Here is a 20,287-nt window from a genome sequence, read left to right as displayed (position 1 = left end):
GACTGAATGATGTATATACTAATAAATCCTTTTTAGCAAGAATAAAGTATCATTTATGAAACAACCTAAATTCAAAAGTGGTAATGACAACTCTGTGCACTGAAGTTCACCAGTCATGGAGTCTCTTATGCAGTGGCCAACCCCTTGAGGGAGTTCCCAGAGGGAAAGGGCATCAGACATATAGATGGATAGAATAGTAATGACATCTCTACCAAGAGACATTCAACTCTTTAATGGTGGCATGTGAATTCCCAACACAAGACAGGTACATCTTGCCTTTGTAGTCCACCATCTCAATCTTGCCAAGCCCACATCAAAGTTAAAGAGCATCGAGGGCTTGTCTAAAAGCTCATTATCATATATTCATAACTTTTTCTTGAGCCTAAAGAGCAAGACAAGAAGTAATGGTTCATAATGTAGTAAAGGAATCAATCAGTGGTGTCAAGCTTCAGCTAGACTACTGTCAAAAAATCTTCCCAAATGAAATAGGAATAAACAATTTGGAAAACTGCTCAACTAAATTAATGACAATAAAATATGATCCTCACAGCAACAAATCAGGTACAAAAATGTTAATGAGGAAGGCTTTTGGGAAGTCCTGGCTTTAAGGAGTACATGGAAGATTTCTAAATAGCGTTAAAAATTTTTACGATGAAATCAATGCCTGTGGGAGGGTAATGGTGTTTACAGTGATCAACCTATAATAAATGTAGAGTGCAATTGGGCTGTGTAATGACATCAAGGATATTAGATGTTCTCATGGATGGAACAATATACAAAATGAAAGGGATATGGGGCGATTGCAAAATAAAACAGCTAAGAGTTTGAGAAACAAATCCCATTCTACACCTCACCCTCTATGATAGGAGCCAAAGTCATTTTAAACCTTCTTAGACCTTGTTACCAGCCCTATGCTGTCCCCAAGGAGTACTATAAACAGTCATTACCTATCTGCAAATAAGTTGTAACAGCTAGCAATAAAGTTTTTGTATCGTGTCATGTCATTTAATCCTAAATGTACATTACTCACTCTTCACAACACTTGATAAAATGAGTATAAAAGTTTACCACATTTTTAATCAGCATGCGGATATCTACTGAGCAGCTGAACTGTGAGGCTCTGAAAGTACTTGTAAATTTTGAACTCCTTCAAAATATTTATCATCAGCTGATTAGGAAATAACCAGTTCTGGACACTCATACAGCAACCTGAAAATGCTGCAGTCTGGGTCATGAGATATAAAAGATGAAGAAAGCACTGTCAACAATTACCACCAGAAAAAGATATCTGAAAACTGAAAACTGTTTAGATGAAATTACATACTTTGAATTCCTTTAACCCATTCCTTTATCTTCACAACTGCATCAGCATTTACATATGCATATCTTCACTTTAAGATTCCACAACTTCAAGGCATTCTTCAGAGTAGTAACAAGGAAAGGCTACCTTAGAAAATCACTCTGTCACCATGAAGACACAACAGGGTAAGGAATGCAGTCCGTTTCAATGATAAAACATTTTCCAATTTCTGCTAATACATATACAACACCTACATATAGGTGTTGTGATTTATAAATTTCTTTGTTTATCAAGAATTAAAGTTTATGGGGATGATTTGTCAATGAGCTGAATCATGGCATATGAAACAATTGGTGGAAACCACAGGGTCTGGTTGTGAGTAGGAGGGGGTATTGGTTTCAATGCAGTGTCTGTGAAAATTAAGAGAGTGGATGTGAGTAAATGAAGCCATGGCGAACATGCATGACAGAAAAGAAAATAATAATTCCAACAGCATGTTAAAAAATGAATGCTAGGACATACATAAAAGCAATAATGTACAATCTTATCTCTAACAGTCATGATGCAATAGCCTTCTGAGGGTATTACAAGGCTACATTAATTTCATGCTGTTTATTTCTCATTCTGTAAGAGAACAATTATCTTGAATAATCAGGAAAGGAGAAATATCAATAGGTGGATGTTAAAATGCTAAAAGGTCATTAATCTATTTACATTAACATTATTTGTTTATAATTTCTAAAGGTATTCAAATAACCCTTCCCTTTCCCATCTTAACAGCAAAAGACAAAGTTCAGTATAAACCATATCCCTGAAGGAAGCTAAATTGAGACAGAGGGCCACAGTGAAATAATATGACCATGAGAAGAGGGCCACAGTGAAATAATATGACCATGAGAAGAGGGCCACAGTGAAATATGACCATCTGGTGGCAGAAAGGATAAAACAATGATGCATTTTTCTGCCATTTCTCATCCTTCAGTAATCTTCCACTCCACTTCCCCATGTCACCGGGAGTTTCCTCTCACACCATCTCCTTTAATCATACAATCAAGCATTCTCCTTGCAACTTTCCCACCTTGCATTCTTTATACAGGCCCAAATCACTTCAATGCATTATGCTTCAACCACTCTTCTACTCCACAATTCATTCCCTCTAAAATCCCAGCCACACAAATTCTCTAATACACCCTCTCATTTCTTTCTTCATTTTATGTAGTCACACCACATGCTCTGCTCAAAGAGCTCAGTTCCACAGCTTGGATTCTTAATATCTGTGACTTATTCCATGTCCAGCTTTCTGCTGCACAGGTCAGGGTTGGGAGGAATGCTGTCCAGTAATCCTTTCTTCACTTCCATACTTACATTTCTAACCTTAATGATTATATCTAGAGACCAAGTGATTCTTCTAATACGTCCTGCTTTCTCCCTTATCTCTCCATCTATATCAATAAACTGCTCAAGATAACTCCCAAATACTTCAATTTTGTCACCTATTCCACTTTTTCTTCCCCAATATCTATAACACAGTTTCAAACACTTTCTTCTCTCACTCTATATGACTGCAAAATCTATACTTTCACTTTTTTCTTTCAAACTGCATTAGTCTACTTTTACTTTCATTTACCTTTAATTGCCTATGCTTACACACATATCATAAAACACACTTACAACCCTCAACAACTCCTCTTCACACTCAGCAAACAACACACTATCATCCACAAAATGGGCTTGCCACTAGCCATCATACCTCACAACCACACTCCATCTCTGCACCCCATTTCCTTAGTCTTGCTTTCATCTCTGATTACTCCACAGATCCATATGGATATTAAAAAGCCATGGTGACACCACACAGCCCTGCCTCACACCCAACTGTATTCTGAAACTTTTGCACAATTCTCAATCCATTCTTACATATGCATTCAGTCCTGTGTAAAAGGTTTTCATATTATTCAGCAGTTTCCCCCTATCCCATATGTTCTTAACTCATCCAACAAAGCATTCAACTCAACTCTGTCATACACTTTCTCCAGATCCACTGAAGCTGCATGCAGCTTCTTACATTTCACTAGATACATTTCTGCTGTCATTCTTGCTGCAAGAATCTGATCTACACATCCCCTACCTTTTCTAAAACCCCCTTGCCCTTCACCTATACAGCATTCAGTCACTTCCATCCCTCTATCAATCAACATGTTTGCCTACACTTCTCCAGGAAAACTTAAACTTATTCCCCTATAATTTCTGCATACGTTTTTACACCTTTTAATAAAGCAACATTAATAGCTTTAACCCAATCCTCAGGAACAACCTTCTGCTTCCATGCTATATTACATATCAAATGCATCCATTTGATCACAATTTCTCCTCCATACTTCAATATTTCAGCTGAAATCCCATCCACTCCAGGTCCCATTCCTACCTTTAACCTCATTGCCCATTTTACCTACCTTCTTGCTAAAGGTTCCTACACTTGTATCCTTTTCCTTCCATCCCCCATACCCATACATGTAACAACTGTAGCCTCACTTTCTCCTATATTAATTAGTCCGTCAAAATACTTTTACCATTTTCCTTTCACTGACTAAAGCTGAGGATCTATTACTGATGACTGTATGACCATTACTGATACCAAATATAAATATCAATAATACTCAATTTCTGCTCTACAGATTATTAGGGGATATACAATTCAATCTTGTTCAACTGAGCCTGATTTATAGATCATGGTTTAGCAGATGGCCTCAGGAAATTAAGATACACTCTGATTACAGCCATATCAATTACTTCAGTGAAGATATACATATGAACATCCACATCAAAGTTTCTATGAAGTGAAACTTGGTGAATGACTGTCATAATAATTTTTCTGGAAATAAAATACAGCAAGGCTACTCTAAGATATTCTTTGAAGCAACAAGAAGCTCTAGCAGATGGTTTTCATTGATGAAAACTGGTGGATAATAAACAATAAAGAATGAAATACCATGGCAGCAGCTAAGCTAACTGAGTACTTCATCTTCCACATACAGAAATGCAACAGAAATACCTCTATCTTTCCCTACATAGCCTAAGAAATCGTCAATACTGCTGATCATGCGAGTTTCTTACCTTGACACTTCGGGTGTATACTATGCACTGTAACACCAATACCTGCCAACATGCCTCCACCACTCGTGGGCACAATTATAGCATCAAGATCTGGTACCTGAAAATGATGTTGAACAATACAGTAAGCAAAATTACGTCCTTTTTGAACACCTATCATGTTCCATGATGCATTTTATATAACAGAAGGAACTTCATGCAAAGTGAAAACTATTTCCAAAAGGACAGATTAAAAAAAAAATAGGGTTAATTTTACAGCTTCATCCCATGCTAATAGAGGACTAACCAACCCTCTTACCATGCTGTTCACCTGCATACGAATAAATTTCCAATAGTTCTAAGTGCACTGTTTGCGTACTGTTTTTGGTGGAAAAAATATATTTCTACTACTGCAGTGTTCCATGACCCCTAAAAAATGTGAAGTAACCACCACATCAAGTATAATGCCATTTATGGAAGTGGGAGGGAACTTGACAGTGGTATCAAACACCTCCGCTGCCATACCGGGGCATGTGAAATGTCTGGGGTAAACCATGGAAAGGTCTGTGGGGCCTGGATGTGGATAGGGAGCTGTGAACAATGTGGCCATTTTTTTGTCTGTTTTCCTGAAGCTATCTTTCTGGAGCAAGGGGTATTTATTCATTTATTTGTCTATTTATATATCTTATTATAATTGATCACCGTTTCCCACATCAGCAAGGTAGTGCCATATAACAGACAAAGAATGGCCCATCCAATCATATACACATATATATGCATAAATGCCCATACACGCACATATTCATATATATACATATCAAAATATACACATATACATACATATACATACTCATACACAGACATATACAAATATACACATGTACATACTCATACTTGCTTGCCTTCATCCATTCCTGGCACTACCCTATCCCCACAAGAAACAGCATCACTACCCCCTGCTTCAGTGAGGTAGCACCAAGAAAGCAAACAAAAGAGGCCACAATTGTTCACACTCAGTCTCTAGCTGTCATGTGTAATGTACCAAAACCACAGCTCCCTATCCACATCCAGGCCCTACAGACCTTTCCATGTTTTACCCCAGATGTTTCACATGCCCTGGTTCAGTCCATTGACAGCACATTGACCCTGGTATACCGAATCATTCCAATGCACTCTATTCATTATATTTGATCACTGTTTCCTGTGTCAGCGAGGTAGTGCTAGAAAAATGACAAAGAAAGACCCATCCACTCATATACACACATATATACATACCCATACATATCATCATATACACATACACAGCCATATAAATAAAAACACACGTACATATTCATACTTGCTCGCCTTCATCCATCCCCAGCGACACACACCTCATCCCACAAGAAACACCATTGCTAACCCCTGCATCAGTGAGGTAGCGCTAGGAAACAGACGAAAAAAGGCCACATCTGCTCACACTCATTCTCTGATTGTCTGGTGAAATGCACCAAAACCACAGCTCCCTATCCACATCCAAGCCCTGGTTCAGTCCACTGACAGCACATCGACCCCGATATGACATATTGTTCCAGTTCACTCTACTCCAGGCACACCTTTCATCCTCCTGCTTGCTCAAAAATTTTTTCACATGCATACATACAATTACATAAGCTACAGATTCTTTCCCTTATATATCATACCTCATCATGAGGCCCAAAATTAAACACATAAGTAAAACAATGACAAAGTACAATACCTCTTCCAAAAGTTCCAAAGCAATGGTTCCCTGGCCAGCTATAACACTGTAATTGTCTGATGACTGAATAATTGTTTTCCCAGTTTCTTCTGAAACTCTAATGCACGTTTCCTTCCTGAAAAGGAGAGTGAAAATTGAATAATCTTCTAAAGAGAAAATTTTTATTAATGACAAGAGGCACATTTCTGGTAATATTACATCTAAAACACTCAAACAAACTTATTCATGAAAACAAAAAAGAAAAAAAAATCAACATAGTCTCAGGAATTGATGGTTTAGCTTTCCTTCTATAGCTATAGGCTCAACATGAGATAGCTGGTCTGCTAAACTGTAAGGGTAGTTAGAGTACAAAATTAATAAACGGCTATTTCAGGATCTGATATTACATTATCAACTTCAGTAACACATTAAGGATCTCTGTCAATATAGGCAGCTACAGCAAATGAGTTATCTGTCAAAAACTTTGCTTACCTTCACACAAATTAGGAAAATGCCTCAGAGCCAGAAAAACTAATGAAGATTTTACCTTAATGCATGTTGATCTATGAAAAACAAAACAAAATGGCTCTATAAAACCCATAACAGAATGAGGAAGTTGTTAAGCTCCCTAAATACTGAAAGAAAGCATACATATATCATAAAAGAACTATGAAAGTTGAGCACTAATGAAGACTGGTATAACAAACTAATCTTCTAACCATGTCAGATAAAGGTTTTGCTCTTTATCTAGCCAAAACAGGTGCCCAATTCACCCAGTCTGAAATTCAAAGAGTGATTAATTTATGTTCTGAATTGCCTTAGGCAATAAATCAATGCATTACCTGCGGTAATATGATCTTGCTTTCAGGCCTACGCATTATTCGGTGAACTGATACCCCCCTCATCCTCCATTCACTTTCATTCTCCAAGGAAAATAATACGAACAAAAAAGACACATGTAATCAAAGCCAAGTGGAACTAGGGTTTATTGACAAAACTATGCTAATACTCAACAATCAGGTCACTATATTCACAGTTAGCAATTAAACATCCTAATTCAAGGAGACCAAGGACAGTCTAACCCACCTACTGCTGATATGCTGGATATGGTACAGTAAACCTCTGGCAGTTGACTGCAAGTTATCTGTATATGGTCTGAGCTTTTAAAAATTCTGGGTGCAGTAAGTTGCAAAGTAGTCATAAAACAATCACTGGGAAGTGAAGCAGTGTTTCTACACTCTTTAACTATTTTTCTTTAACTCGGCGTGTAAGTATGCCAAGGAGGATGATATAATCAAGAGCAAACTGCCATGGCAGGAGAGGAAAATGTATATGAATAATGTATAAAAATTTATACAAATAATGTACACAAATAATGAAACATATATTTTTTGAAACTGGGTAACTAAAACAAAACTGCACAGCAATATCTGTATATACCACAACCTAATGAAGGATAAATCATATGGCTAGCATTTTCAGAATCCTATGTAGTGATCATTCACCTTCCAAAGGAGAATTTCATAACAAAACACTTATGTTTTTTACACGAGGTAAAGCAGTATTTGTTGGGGATGAGAGAGCTTGGGAAGTGAGTCAGTTGTTGTTCGCTGATGATACAGCGCTGGTGGCTGATTCATGTGAGAAACTGCAGAAGCTGGTGACTGAGTTTGGTAAAGTGTGTGAAAGAAGAAAGTTAAGAGTAAATGTGAATAAGAGCAAAGTTATTAGGTACAGTAGGGTTGAGGGTCAATTCAATTGGGAGGTGAGTTTGAATGGAGAAAAACTGGAGGAAGTGAAGTGTTTTAGATATCTGGGAGTGGATCTGGCAGCGGATGGAACCATGGAAGCGGAAGTGGATCATAGGGTGGGGGAGGGGGCGAAAATTCTGGGAGCCTTGAAGAATGTGTGGAAGTCGAGAACATTATCTCGGAAAGCAAAAATGGGTATGTTTGAAGGAATAGTGGTTCCAACAATGTTGTATGGTTGCGAGGCGTGGACTATGGATAGAGTTGTGCGCAGGAGGATGGATGTGCTGGAAATGAGATGTTTGAGGACAATGTGTGGTGTGAGGTGGTTTGATCGAGTAAGTAACGTAAGGGTAAGAGAGATGTGTGGAAATAAAAAGAGCGTGGTTGAGAGAGCAGAAGAGGGTGTTTTGAAATGGTTTGGTCACATGGAGAGAATGAGTAAGGAAAGATTGACCAAGAGGATATATGTGTCGGAGGTGGAGGGAACGAGGAGAAGAGGGAGACCAAATTGGAGGTGGAAAGATGGAGTGAAAAAGATTTTGTGTAATCGGGGCCTGAACATGCAGGAGGGTGAAAGGAGGGCAAAGAATAGAGTGAATTGGATCGATGTGGTATACCAGGGTTGACGTGCTGTCAGTGGATTGAATCAAGGCATGTGTATGGGGGTGGGTTGGGCCATTTCTTTCGTCTGTTTCCTTGCGCTACCTCGCAAACGCGGGAGACAGCGGCAAAAAAAAAAAAATAAATAAATAAATAAATAAACATAAATTCATATCAAACATACTTTTATATGGACCACTTACCTGGATATTGGTGTAGGCTCACAAAACACAATCTCAGCATCATAACCACGAATGGCATCACATTTAACCTTAGGAGCACCTCTTGGCAAAACCACAGTGCAATCCAGACCCACACACTCTGTCAATAATGCATTTTTTCAACAACAGGGATGAAGATGCTAAAGGTAGATGAAAAATCTTCAAAATTACATAGGGTATCTCATTCATTAAGGCTACAATGAATGCTGTATCTACAAAACACTTTCACAAAAAAATCAGTTTTCTGGGTTATTATGAACACACAAAACATCACACTGCTTTGATTACTAAGCTGTGTGATACATTACAATACTATATCAATAAACTGTATACTGCTGTGGAATGTATACAATGCTGAGAACTGGTACTATTCTCTGATTGTACACTAATATGGCAATATGGCTGAAAGATGGTGCCATAGGATATTACTGTGATAACCTCACTGTGGTAAGGATTGGTGCCCTTCCCACTGTACACTAGTGTGGTAATCATGCTAAGTTGGGCCTGAGGTCATATAACTGTATCAATGTTGTAATCATGCTGTGCCAAGGCCTGGTGTCATTATTCATTCAGATGTGCACATGATAGATATCTTATGTTTAGGCCTGGTAACATTTTCTGTTTGTATACTGTTGAGGAAACTATGTGTTGCTGAGGCCTTGTGCCATTCACTTGCCGTATACTGTTGTGATAATCATGCTGAAGTCATTCTCCGATTTGAATCCTGACGTAATAACTATGCCTAGCACCATTCACTTACTATATGATGAAGCAATAACTAAGATGTACTGCTGCCTGATGCCATTCTCTGTATTCTGCTGTGAAAATTATATTGTATACAGGCCTTTGTACCACTTTATCTTTAACCATTTCAAGTTCAAAGTTATTCTCCATAATGCACTAAATTCCTTTAATTCTCTGGAATTCAACAAGTCATGCAACTTAAAGAAGCGTTTCACTTGTAGACATTCTCCAAATTGGAGCTTGTCATCCAGTGTCAAAACTGTCTATCTATCCATCTATCCATATCTCTGACACCCGTTCTCTCTGGGAACTACCATCAAGGGGTGGCCATGGCAAAAGAGTCTCCACTTATCCCTGTCCTTACATGCCTCTCTCACATCAAAACTGTTTTTAATCATAAAGTCCACATAATGCACAAGTAAAAAACTAAATCATCCTACAATGTCTTTCTCTATCATGCAGGTCATAAAAGGCAGCATTATCATACTTAACTAGTCTCCCGCATTAGCGAGGTAGCGCAAGGAAACAGATGAGGAAATGGCCCAACCCACCCACATACACATATACATGCATGGAAAGGATCACAATTTTGTGCGTGATCAAGATATTCCTATGAGTCCACGGGGAAAATACACTTGGGAACTTATTGTGTTTCATTTTCCCCGTGGACTCATAGGAATATACATGTATATAAATAAAAGGCAGTACAAGCATAAAATTTTCCAAGCTATCTTTTTATAAAAAGGTGTAATTACACAAACGAAAATCTGTCCTGGAAGTCATAGACCAAGATGTCTAAGGAGAATTATGCAAACAAGGTGCAAGAGATGGCATATATGAACTAGATGTATACATAGTTGACATGAAATGGCATATATGAACTAGATGTATAAATAGTTGATAAAGATATTCTCAATGAGAAACATATAAACCATTTAAGAAGCTAATGAGCACAAATATGTATATAATGCAAGAGGTCACAGTAGTGAACATTATCTAATATATGCATAAAACCACAGGAAAAAGAAACAAGATTAATTCCAAAGTGCACTCTCATGTAATGATCACTTCATCAAAGGAGATACAAGAATGGGATAGAAGACGTAGAACAGTCAGTTGATATACAAAGAAGACATATCTAAGACGCCAATGAAAAAACCATCACGATGCAATATAATGCCTATCTATGATCATCCCTATCGAGAATTGGTTACTTACTTGCGGCATATGCAACAGCTTGGGCATGATTTCCACTGCTGTCAGTCACAACTCCACTGCTATCAGGGTTGCTTTCCTTCTCTAGAAACACCTGATAAAAAGACAGGAGAAAAATGTATAAATGCATCAGTTCTCTTATCTTAATTCAACTATATATGGAGCATCTAAACAACTCATCTTACTCTGTATGATACAAATCATGGGACAAGTTTGCTTCCTGAAAGAGATTCCATATAATTTTCTGAATTCTTTTAACAAGATAAAAGTTCAGTGACCAGTGATATTTTCTACCTTTTATATATATTGATATACAGAGGTCACTTGGTAACCATGGAGGTTACATTCGTGGAAAACCCTGTGGTTGCAAAACCATGGCTGACATGGCACTCAGCTTATGGGAAATATGGATTTAGAAGGGGCAACCCTCAAGACACATACTTAAGTCCAATAATAAACATCTTACGGTTAAACTTCAGCATCATACACCTCACAAAATGCTTCTTCTACACAAGTAAAAAGAAATAATGTACAAAACTCTACAGCTAAGTAATACAGAAATAATGTGGTGCAGTTTGATGACAGTATACCACCCCTATTGCCATGCGACTGACTTCTGTACTCCCTCAAAGCAGTCAGCCAGCTATGCTGTACGAAAAGCAGTCTCATTTTTCTTTGCAGTTTGCACTGATGATCTATAAACATTAAAATGCCTTCCAACAAATGCTCCACCTAAAACATATACAAAGCAATCAAATAAATCCACTTTTTTTCTCTAAAGACATCACTTTCCTTGCCCTCTTCAGGTTAGCACCACTCACGGCATTACCTTTATGCTTAAGAGGTCATAAATAAGGGCAAAAAGCACACACAAAAGTTAAATTTGATTGGTTGGTATTCCTATTTATCTTTACCACCTTGGAAAGGTATCATAAGAAACAGAAGACTTTGCCAACAGTAGGGTAAGCTAAGCTTGGTGAAATTTGGTTTGGCTAATGTGTAAATGCCATTCAATTTCCTCACTTTTACCCATGGATTTCTCTTATCTTCAAAGCACCAACCACTCTAAGTGTATAAACTTGTATCAGAGCAGCTGTACATGACCTTTATCTAAATCAACTGTACTTGCTGTAATTTATATGTTTCATTGAAATTCAAGTTATTTCCATGTCCTACACTGAAACTTTCCTGTTAACGTTTCACTAGGGTCTGTGGCAGATTGCAAAAACCAACTCATGAAGGACGTTCCAACCTCTAATCATGTTTGGTACAAAGCTATCTATATACATACCGCATTGCAGGCGCCCCTGACTTTGAATGAACCCGTCTTCTGTAGGTTTTCAGCCTTAAAGTAAAGTTGTCTGCCAGCGAGATTGTTGAGGGACTGACAGGTGAGGACAGGTGTTCTATGCACCCAACTATGGATCCTCTTGGAAGCCGCACGTACGTCTTTTATATCAACAGGTGTCGAAGACATCGTCTGTTTACGTCTGCTAATTATTCGTATGTGCTACCTTCTCTGGAAAAATATCATATACTTATACAATATCTATAACAGTAATTAGTAGTATATAACTAAATGGCATACATTGAGCATTAAAACTTAAGCAAGAGTGTACAGATTGAGGGAATTAGAAAAAAATCAAATAAAATAAGCATACAAAGTCAAAGCCATTGACAAAAAACTGAATGCTTGGAAAACTGTTTTATTCGTTTATCTTTTCTTCTGTAAAAAAAAAATATATATATATATATATATATATACATATATTTCTACAAATGAAAATAAAGCTTAAAAGTTTATTAAAAATCTACCAATGAACTATTTCAAAGATGGGCTGTAGCCTCAAATACCACAACAGACAATGTTTATAATGCTTGCGGACACATATCGGACTCAGCAACATGTAGGAACATGACATATCTACACTATGGTTTACACTTCACTAAGTTAATTCATTATTTTTTTTTTGTAGAGAAAAAACTTCAGTTCAAAATTTACCGTGACAAAGTGAATCTGAATGAGGGAAACGTCTCTTTAAAATCTCTAAGGCACGTAAAAGACGAAATATAGCGAGCTGTGTGGAGTAACCTTTACCCTATCTTTGTGAAATGGACCATGTATTCGGCACTGATGTTTCATGCAGCATTGAAGGTACTGTTCCCTGTTTAGAACTGAATATTCAACACATTATCCACAGTTTTCTTAAGATTGGAATGGTTCTCCATGCACTCATGTCCTGTCCATGTATCTTATCTCCATGTTCATTCCTTAATCATGTAATTCCTACAATCACTATGCAATGCTAGGTGTATGTGAGGAAAGGGAAGGCACTGACCTTCGTCCAGACAAAGAGCCACGGTGCGTACTCTTGCAGTGACCTCTGATGATTGACTAATATTGGCAGACCCTAAAAATGCGGGCTGGGCTGCCGTCATGCGCAGTGCACTGCAGCTAAAGTGAAGCTCAAGGCCAAACTGCTGCATGATAACCACTTTACCAGTAGAATGTAAGTATGTGAACGAAGGCTAAATCTTTGGAATTTACTATTTTGATTAAATTTTATTCACTTTTCTTGAAAATTTAGATGTTCCGCTTACCATTAAGGTTTATATATAAATATATATATATATATATATATATATATATATATATATATATATATATATATATATATAATAAGAAAGAACTTTTTCTTTCATACTATTCATCATTTCCCACGTTGGCGAGGTAGCGTTAAGAACAGAGGACTGAGCATTTAAGGGAATATCCTCACCTGGCCCCCTTCTCTGTAACTTCTTTTGGAAAATAAAGAAAAAAAAAAAAAACGAGAGGGGAGGATTTCCAGCCCCACGCTTTCTCACCTTTTAGCCGCCTTCTACGACAAGCAGGGGAAATATTCTTTCTCCCCTATCTCAGGGATATATATATATATATATATATATATATATATATATATATATATATATATATATATATATATATATATATATATGTGTGTGTGTGTGTGTGTGTGTGTGTTCTAGGCAGGCCTATGAGTGGCTACTGTATTGGCTCAGGATATGCAACATGAAATTGGACAAAAGAAACGGCCGCTGTATTACCTGTGAAGGCTCACGTTCACGTGCTGTTTATGTGTGACGTATGAATACCATATGTCATATGAAATTTAAATGCCGTACTTATTATAAGTGCAAATTTTCCACTTGTGAAATTGCGTAAAAAGTGTAATATGTACATCAGATAGATTATCAGGGTGTAACGCACTAAAAACTGAGATTGTACAGGTATTGAATTTTAACATATGTTGAGGTGCTATGGAATGTTAGGTATGTGAAATGTTAAGGGTAATATGGCAGGCATTTTGACGTGTAATATATGGTGAGGTATTACTGGTACAGGTGTTGAGACAATACAAAGAAATTTAAATATCAAGAAACATTTGATTCCCTTCGAGGCTGTTTGTGATAGTGGCACATACCAATGTGGTAAAAGCAGAAATGTGTACAGTTGGCTGAAAAAGCCTCCGAACTGTCACTGTGATGAAGTAGGGGCAAATAAAGTTAATCGTGGACTGGAAGCGAAATGCTTATCAAGTCTGTTCTTAGACAATCAGTAGTGCTGCTTACAACAAAGATAATTGGTAAATCATTTCATATGTTAACAATCCTTTTGAAAGAAAAGTACTTTGCCTCATTCGAGATAAATGTTTACCCACAAGTTTATATACATTATTATGAGTTAAATCAGACGGTACTGGTATTGATATAACAGATGCCTTTGTTGTGTAAGTGTCGCATTACAGACTAGTGGTTGTAACATAGCTGTTATGGTGTTGCAAACGTCGTCCATGTAAGATCGGTGGATGACTTCATGTGTTATAGTCTTTCACCAGTGTATGGATGAGGTTACACACATGGGATACACCATCTTACTTGTGAAATTGGCTACCTTGAGCTCCGCTGAAGAAATGATATCCAGCCTGTTTTAAAGTTGGCCTTTCATCCCCAGATTCCTAGGAATATGGGGAGCAGAGGCCCCCTAGTAGAACTACGAGGAGAGTGTGGGTAGAGAAGGCTCTCTGTAGATCCTATGAAAGGGATGTAGGGAGTGAAGGTTTCCAGTAGGTCCTGAGTTAGCCACATGGTGAATAGAGGCCCGTCATTAAGTACTGAGGGACGAGGATTGCAAACCATGTGTTGGTATGTACAGAAAATGATGGACAATTACGTTATGGCTCGGTATATAGACCTATGTTGTTAGTTTTTATATTATCGAAACGTAGTAATGGAAGCTTCAAAATTCTGTAGACAAATCGTAATGATGAGAAACGAACAGATTGATACTGCTAGTATCGACGTGTAAATGGAGAGTACCTGATTCATATTTGAAGATTAAAGTGAATCAGTTTATATGATATGTGTCTGTAAAAGGTGCGTGTACTTGTTCCCGTTGACATGCATTGAGTTACATTGGCTCGTTGGAAAATAGCCTCATATCTTGATGCACATGTAACATCCTCCATGAATATGATAATGCTACAAGGTAGAGGGTGTGACTAAGAATTGGTGATAAGAGAATTAGATGATTGTCTTAAGTAGGCGGGATGGTGAGATGTTCTTTGCAAGCACCAGCCAATCTCGTGGTCCCTCCCACCGTGTTCCCGTTGTCATGGTGACGCTCCGCCCCATATTTTTGTCCCCTCCCCCTGTACCCCGTAGCCGCTTATGTAAAGGGGGAAATATAAAGATCTTGGAACACCGGTGTGTGTGTGTGTTTGTGTGTGTGTGTGTGTGTGTGTGTGTGTGTGTGTAGAAAGTACCTGTCCACTCTGTACGGTGTATGTACATGACATCAAAACGCGCACGCGTGATACACATTTTGCAAGTCAGTGGTGCGCCTAATCTAGCATATGCATATAACCACAAAGAAAATTACACACGTGGTTTAATTTTCCTTGTGGTTATATATATATATATATATATATATATATATATATATATATATATATATATATATATATATATATATATATATATATATATATATATCTTTCGTACTATTCGCCATTTCCCGCGATAGCGAGGTAGCTATATATATATATATATATATATATATATATATATATATATATATATATATATATATATATATTGCGTCAACAACAGAGGACTGAGCTTTAGTGGGAAAATCCTCACTTGGCCCCCTTCTCTGTTCCTTCTTTTGGAAAAGCAATAACTGAAGATGTGGATTGCCAGCCCCCCGCTCCCACTCCTTATAGTCGTAGAGAGAGAGAGAGAGAGAGAGAGAGAGAGAGAGAGAGAGAGAGAGAGAGAGAGAGAGAGAGAGAGAGAGAATTTATTCTTATATAATTTTCGTAATTAGAGCAGAAATGTCTGTATTTTGCAGATGTAGACAATTTTACATTACGTAAATATTTTGACCAACTAAGGGTCAGAATTATAGTATAAGGGAAAATGTTTCATGCAGTACATTCTTTGAGAAATATCAAGAGTGATCATTCATGAAGTAGGCGCGCATGGGAGGCTCCTTAGCAGGACAGACCACAAGGCATGAATAAGGGGCAAGAGATTCCTACGATGGATAGATTTTATCAGAGGACACATAGCATGGGAGCTTTCCCGCGGTGGACGGAGGTCACCTTTGCAGTGCCGGAATTGTGTTGTTGGACCATTACTCTACTTGATCTGTGTGAATGACTTGGCAGATGGTATGGACTCCTACCTGAATATGTTTACAGATGGCGCGAAAACCACAAATGAAGTGAAGGGCGAGGAAAATCACATCATCTTGCCTTGTCTACAATATTCTTTTCATAGTTTCTTGTTCTTTCATTCTTATCTCTGTTTACTTAAACCTTACAAATGCTGTTGGAGTGCCGTTAACATCATCATTGCAAATTCCGAAGCTCCTTTGCTTTTTGACATCTCTCTCTCTCTCTCTCTCTCTCTCTCTCTCTCTCTCTCTCTCTCTCTCTCTCTCTCTCTCTCTCTCTCTCTCTCTCTCTCTCTCTCTCTCTCTCTCTCTCTCTCAAGTTTTTCACTCATGTTGCATCTTCTCTTATCCTTGTATATATGTATCATGTCAATATTCCTATGTATGTATGCGCACACATACACCCCAGCCTGAGGTGTGTTTGTTTCACACACACACACACACACACACACACACAGCCTAAACTGGCTGTTTGTGCAATTGGCAATGGCAACATTTTCAGCTGATTTCTTGATATAGATCTGTTGTTTCTGTTTTTTCTTTCTTTTTATATTTCATTTACAAATATCATCGTTAAGAACGCAACCCTTTTACTCTATGCTTGGGGATTTAGATATTTTATCAGTAACTTGTAATTTTACATTTTTCCTTGGCCGCAAAGTACATTAAAAGAAAACATTGAATTCTTTATAAGAGTACTTTAATGCATTTTTTCTGTGCAATATGATAAGATAAAGGTAATCTCTTTTATATGACTCGAAATTATCCATATAATTTGAAGTGTTTATTGACAATTGGCGGCAAACTTGTGTTTACATCGACTGAGCACGACTGTTGTCAGGGCCACTACCATGTCAACATCAGATACTACCCACTTTGATTCCGAATTATTACCTGATCTTCTTCCCGTCTACTATAAAAGGCTTTTCCCCTACAGTCAGTATTATAAATGGCTCAGTTATGGGAAAGGTAAGCTTACCTCATGGTGAAAGGTACTCACGTCTAGCAAAGAAATGTGAATTATTCCGAAAGTTTTAGACGAAGATAATTTGGTAACTTTGGTTTAAGGTCATCACTCGCTTGTTTTATATTTGATTGATATTGGTTTTTAAAATTATCCTGTATATTATGTGAAAGTTAACATTTAAGGGAATATTAAGAATGTCGGGGAGTGGATATGCTTCAGGGCACTACAGAAGCAGTTCATGGAAGTGGAAGATGTCAGTGGACTCTTCAATACTTAGCTGTAGTGAACTAGGAGGGCGTTGGTGAGATACACTGACAAGAATTTTTTTTAATAGTAATGACAGTGGGGAGGGCTATGAAGATCCAGGAGATAGGATAAAGTAAAACACTGCATCAGCGGAAACTGTGAAATTTGTCTAACTCTCCCTAACAGCCGAACTTTACTATATTTCACTTCCCATGTGTATTTTTTCATATTGAAATTACAATGCGAAATATCCCAAGGGGTTATAACGCCTTTATCCTTTTGCTTTATAGGGTTTCATTGATTCTGTTATGAGGTTTTTCACATATTGCTTTTTCTGAGAATGCCTCCTTAGTGAAATCAGGGATGCTTGTACATTGCTAACAGTGCGATATATAGTTACAGCAAGATTTCGTGTTCAGAGAACCTGTGCTCTGCAATTCACCCCATTTCAGGGGTGTGGATTAGAGTGCTTGATATTACTACCATGGTTGTATGATTCTGCAGCTAAAAAACTGTACTTTTTGCTTGAGCAGGGATATGATTAACTCCTCTGGGGTGATAGTCCACGAATAGCATGTACTGCATTGTTGATGATTCATGATGGCCTTGTTTGTGTTGTCTTCTCACTTGTGTTGTAACTGTTTGCAAGTGAAGTCCGTAAACACTTTTATCTTACATACATCAGTATATATGTGTGATAAATAAATCATCACTTATGATTTTGTAATCCTGATATGTATCTTTTATATGTTGTGGGATTTATTACAGTTTTCCAGCCAATTTTTTAAATGACTAGAATTAAAGAAAAATAGAAATTGGAGGCTTGGATTGACTGTGAGGGGAGTAGAAACAGATTTTGTAAATGTATTTTATACTTATTAAGTGGATGAGTTAGAGTTGATGAAATTTCAAGGTTTTGTATGTGCTGTTTAGTTAGAATTACTTCATTGTTTACAAGCAATCATTTATATTGTCTAGATGGTTTATTGAGAGTGAGAATTAAGGGGTATATATTATTAGTTTTGTTTTGGTTATGGTTAAATAGATTTTTTGATTGGGAAAAGTCAGGATTTTGATCAAGCAACTCAGCATGAATTGTTATGGACACCAAGGTTTAAACAAGGAGACTGAATGGTAGTAGCTTGCAAACATTTGAAAGTTCTCTTTATGGTACAAAATGTATGAAATGGGACCCCACAAGTGCATTACTTTCCCTCTGATGTACAAATAGGTAATCATGGTTATGCACTGACTGTCATGGATGCACAGCTTGTGCACTAACATACCAGCATAGGTTTGAATCCTGGTTGTGGCAGCGAGTCCAGTCTACCCAGCTGTTCGTCCTCAATAAAATGGGCACCTGGCATAAGTTAGGGTGTGTGTGTGTGTAGATATATCCAGAGGAATAAAGATATGCTACATATGTACAGGGTTCAGAAATAAGGCAACATAAGTGTAAAAAACTTTCTCCCCTTAACACACAAATAGTAATCACACACACACACACACACACACACACACACACACACACTACACACACAACACACACAACACACACACCTGCCTAGATGGACACACACACAACACACACACACACACACACACACACACACACACACACATGTGACATAGACAGTGAATAGTGTATCTGGATTCGCTAGGATATGTGTGTGTGTGTGTGTGTACATACATACATACATACATACACACATACATACATACATAGGAGAAAAGAAATAGTACATATATACAAGTTAATGGGTGGGTCAGTGTGATTGTAAAACTCTTTATGTAACACATACACACATAATGAACAATTACATGAGATGTAGGGATAAAACAGCCAAAGGACATGTAATTAATCATAATTAATCAAGAAACTTGTTAAAACAGATGAAGTAGGTATTTCTTTAATATAAAAGTGGTGGATAATTGGAATGCCTGAATCATAGTTAATAAAGACAAAAATTTAAGAAGTAGCCTGATTGAGAATGTTTAAGAGGTGAGCCTGGTGTGTATAAAACTCCTTCCCCGTACAGTTCAAACATGTAATTACAGATAGGCAGTTGTAGGTGTTACTGGACTCCACCTGCTAGTGCTTCCACTGTGAGAAGTAAGTCACTTTTGGCAAGGCTCTATCATCGTCAATGGACTGAAAGGAGTATATTTAAGGACTCTTTCCATGGAAGTACACCATTTCTCAGCTCCTTTTGTGCAGTGCACTCTCAAAGCTGCTTGAACTCCATAAAAGGAGTCCTGAGGTTGTATAATGTTAACACTAACACACACATACACTAACTTTCACATTTTTATACCTCCCTTTCAGTGTCAAAAGTCTTCCAAATGCGAGAATTCTCCTTCACCCTAGCTGATGATATCTATATACGATTCCAGTCATTCAAAGATCAAGAGGAGATGGAGAAGGAGATAAAAAGGCATTGTCCATACAAAATCGACATAGGTGCTGTCTATTCTCACAGGTATGTATGATTCATTGATAAAATATTGTACATGATACCTTGCATAACCTTGATGTTAATAGATTTACATTTTCTTGCCATACCTTGGGAGGTTGTCAAGATTAAGAATGTCTATGACAGAACTCTTAATGCTACTGTTACTGTACTGGGTTCCCATTGTTCCCGTCTGTAAGGTACACACACACACACACACACACACACACACACACACACACACAC

General features: G+C 37.6%; 2 protein-coding genes across 8 annotated transcripts in view; one reads left to right on the top strand and one right to left on the bottom strand.

Annotated features, from left to right (window-relative positions):
- LOC139761475 (serine racemase-like) overlaps positions 1-13,110 on the bottom strand; it is a 40,522-nt gene extending 27,412 nt beyond the window's left edge. The window contains exons 1-6 of one of the 2 annotated variants that reach the window (XM_071685716.1): positions 12,978-13,110; positions 11,930-12,157; positions 10,642-10,732; positions 8,662-8,779; positions 6,129-6,243; positions 4,415-4,511 (exon numbers count right to left, since the gene is read on the bottom strand). In XM_071685716.1, coding sequence (XP_071541817.1) covers positions 4,415-4,511; positions 6,129-6,243; positions 8,662-8,779; positions 10,642-10,732; positions 11,930-12,115 — 607 coding nt within the window. In that variant the 5' untranslated portion in view covers positions 12,116-12,157; positions 12,978-13,110. Of the gene's footprint in view, positions 1-4,414; positions 4,512-6,128; positions 6,244-8,661; positions 8,780-10,641; positions 10,733-11,929; positions 12,158-12,736; positions 12,863-12,977 lie in introns of those variants that run through there. The other variant, XM_071685717.1, reaches the window with a different exon arrangement.
- Positions 12,643-20,287, top strand: part of Prim1 (DNA primase small subunit) — a 37,657-nt gene continuing 30,012 nt past the window's right edge. For 3 of the 6 annotated variants that reach the window (XM_071685713.1, XM_071685711.1, XM_071685710.1), the window contains exons 1-2: positions 17,180-17,344; positions 19,915-20,068. In XM_071685713.1, the coding sequence (XP_071541814.1) occupies positions 17,227-17,344; positions 19,915-20,068 (272 nt within the window). In that variant the 5' untranslated portion in view covers positions 17,180-17,226. Of the gene's footprint in view, positions 12,794-13,022; positions 13,149-17,179; positions 17,345-17,526; positions 17,644-19,914; positions 20,069-20,287 lie in introns of those variants that run through there. The other 3 variants (XM_071685712.1, XM_071685714.1, XM_071685715.1) reach the window with 3 other exon arrangements.

This window comes from Panulirus ornatus, chromosome 40 (genome assembly GCF_036320965.1).
Source record: "Panulirus ornatus isolate Po-2019 chromosome 40, ASM3632096v1, whole genome shotgun sequence".
Taxonomy (NCBI): domain Eukaryota; kingdom Metazoa; phylum Arthropoda; class Malacostraca; order Decapoda; family Palinuridae; genus Panulirus; species Panulirus ornatus.
This window is presented reverse-complemented; position numbering and strand designations above follow the sequence as displayed.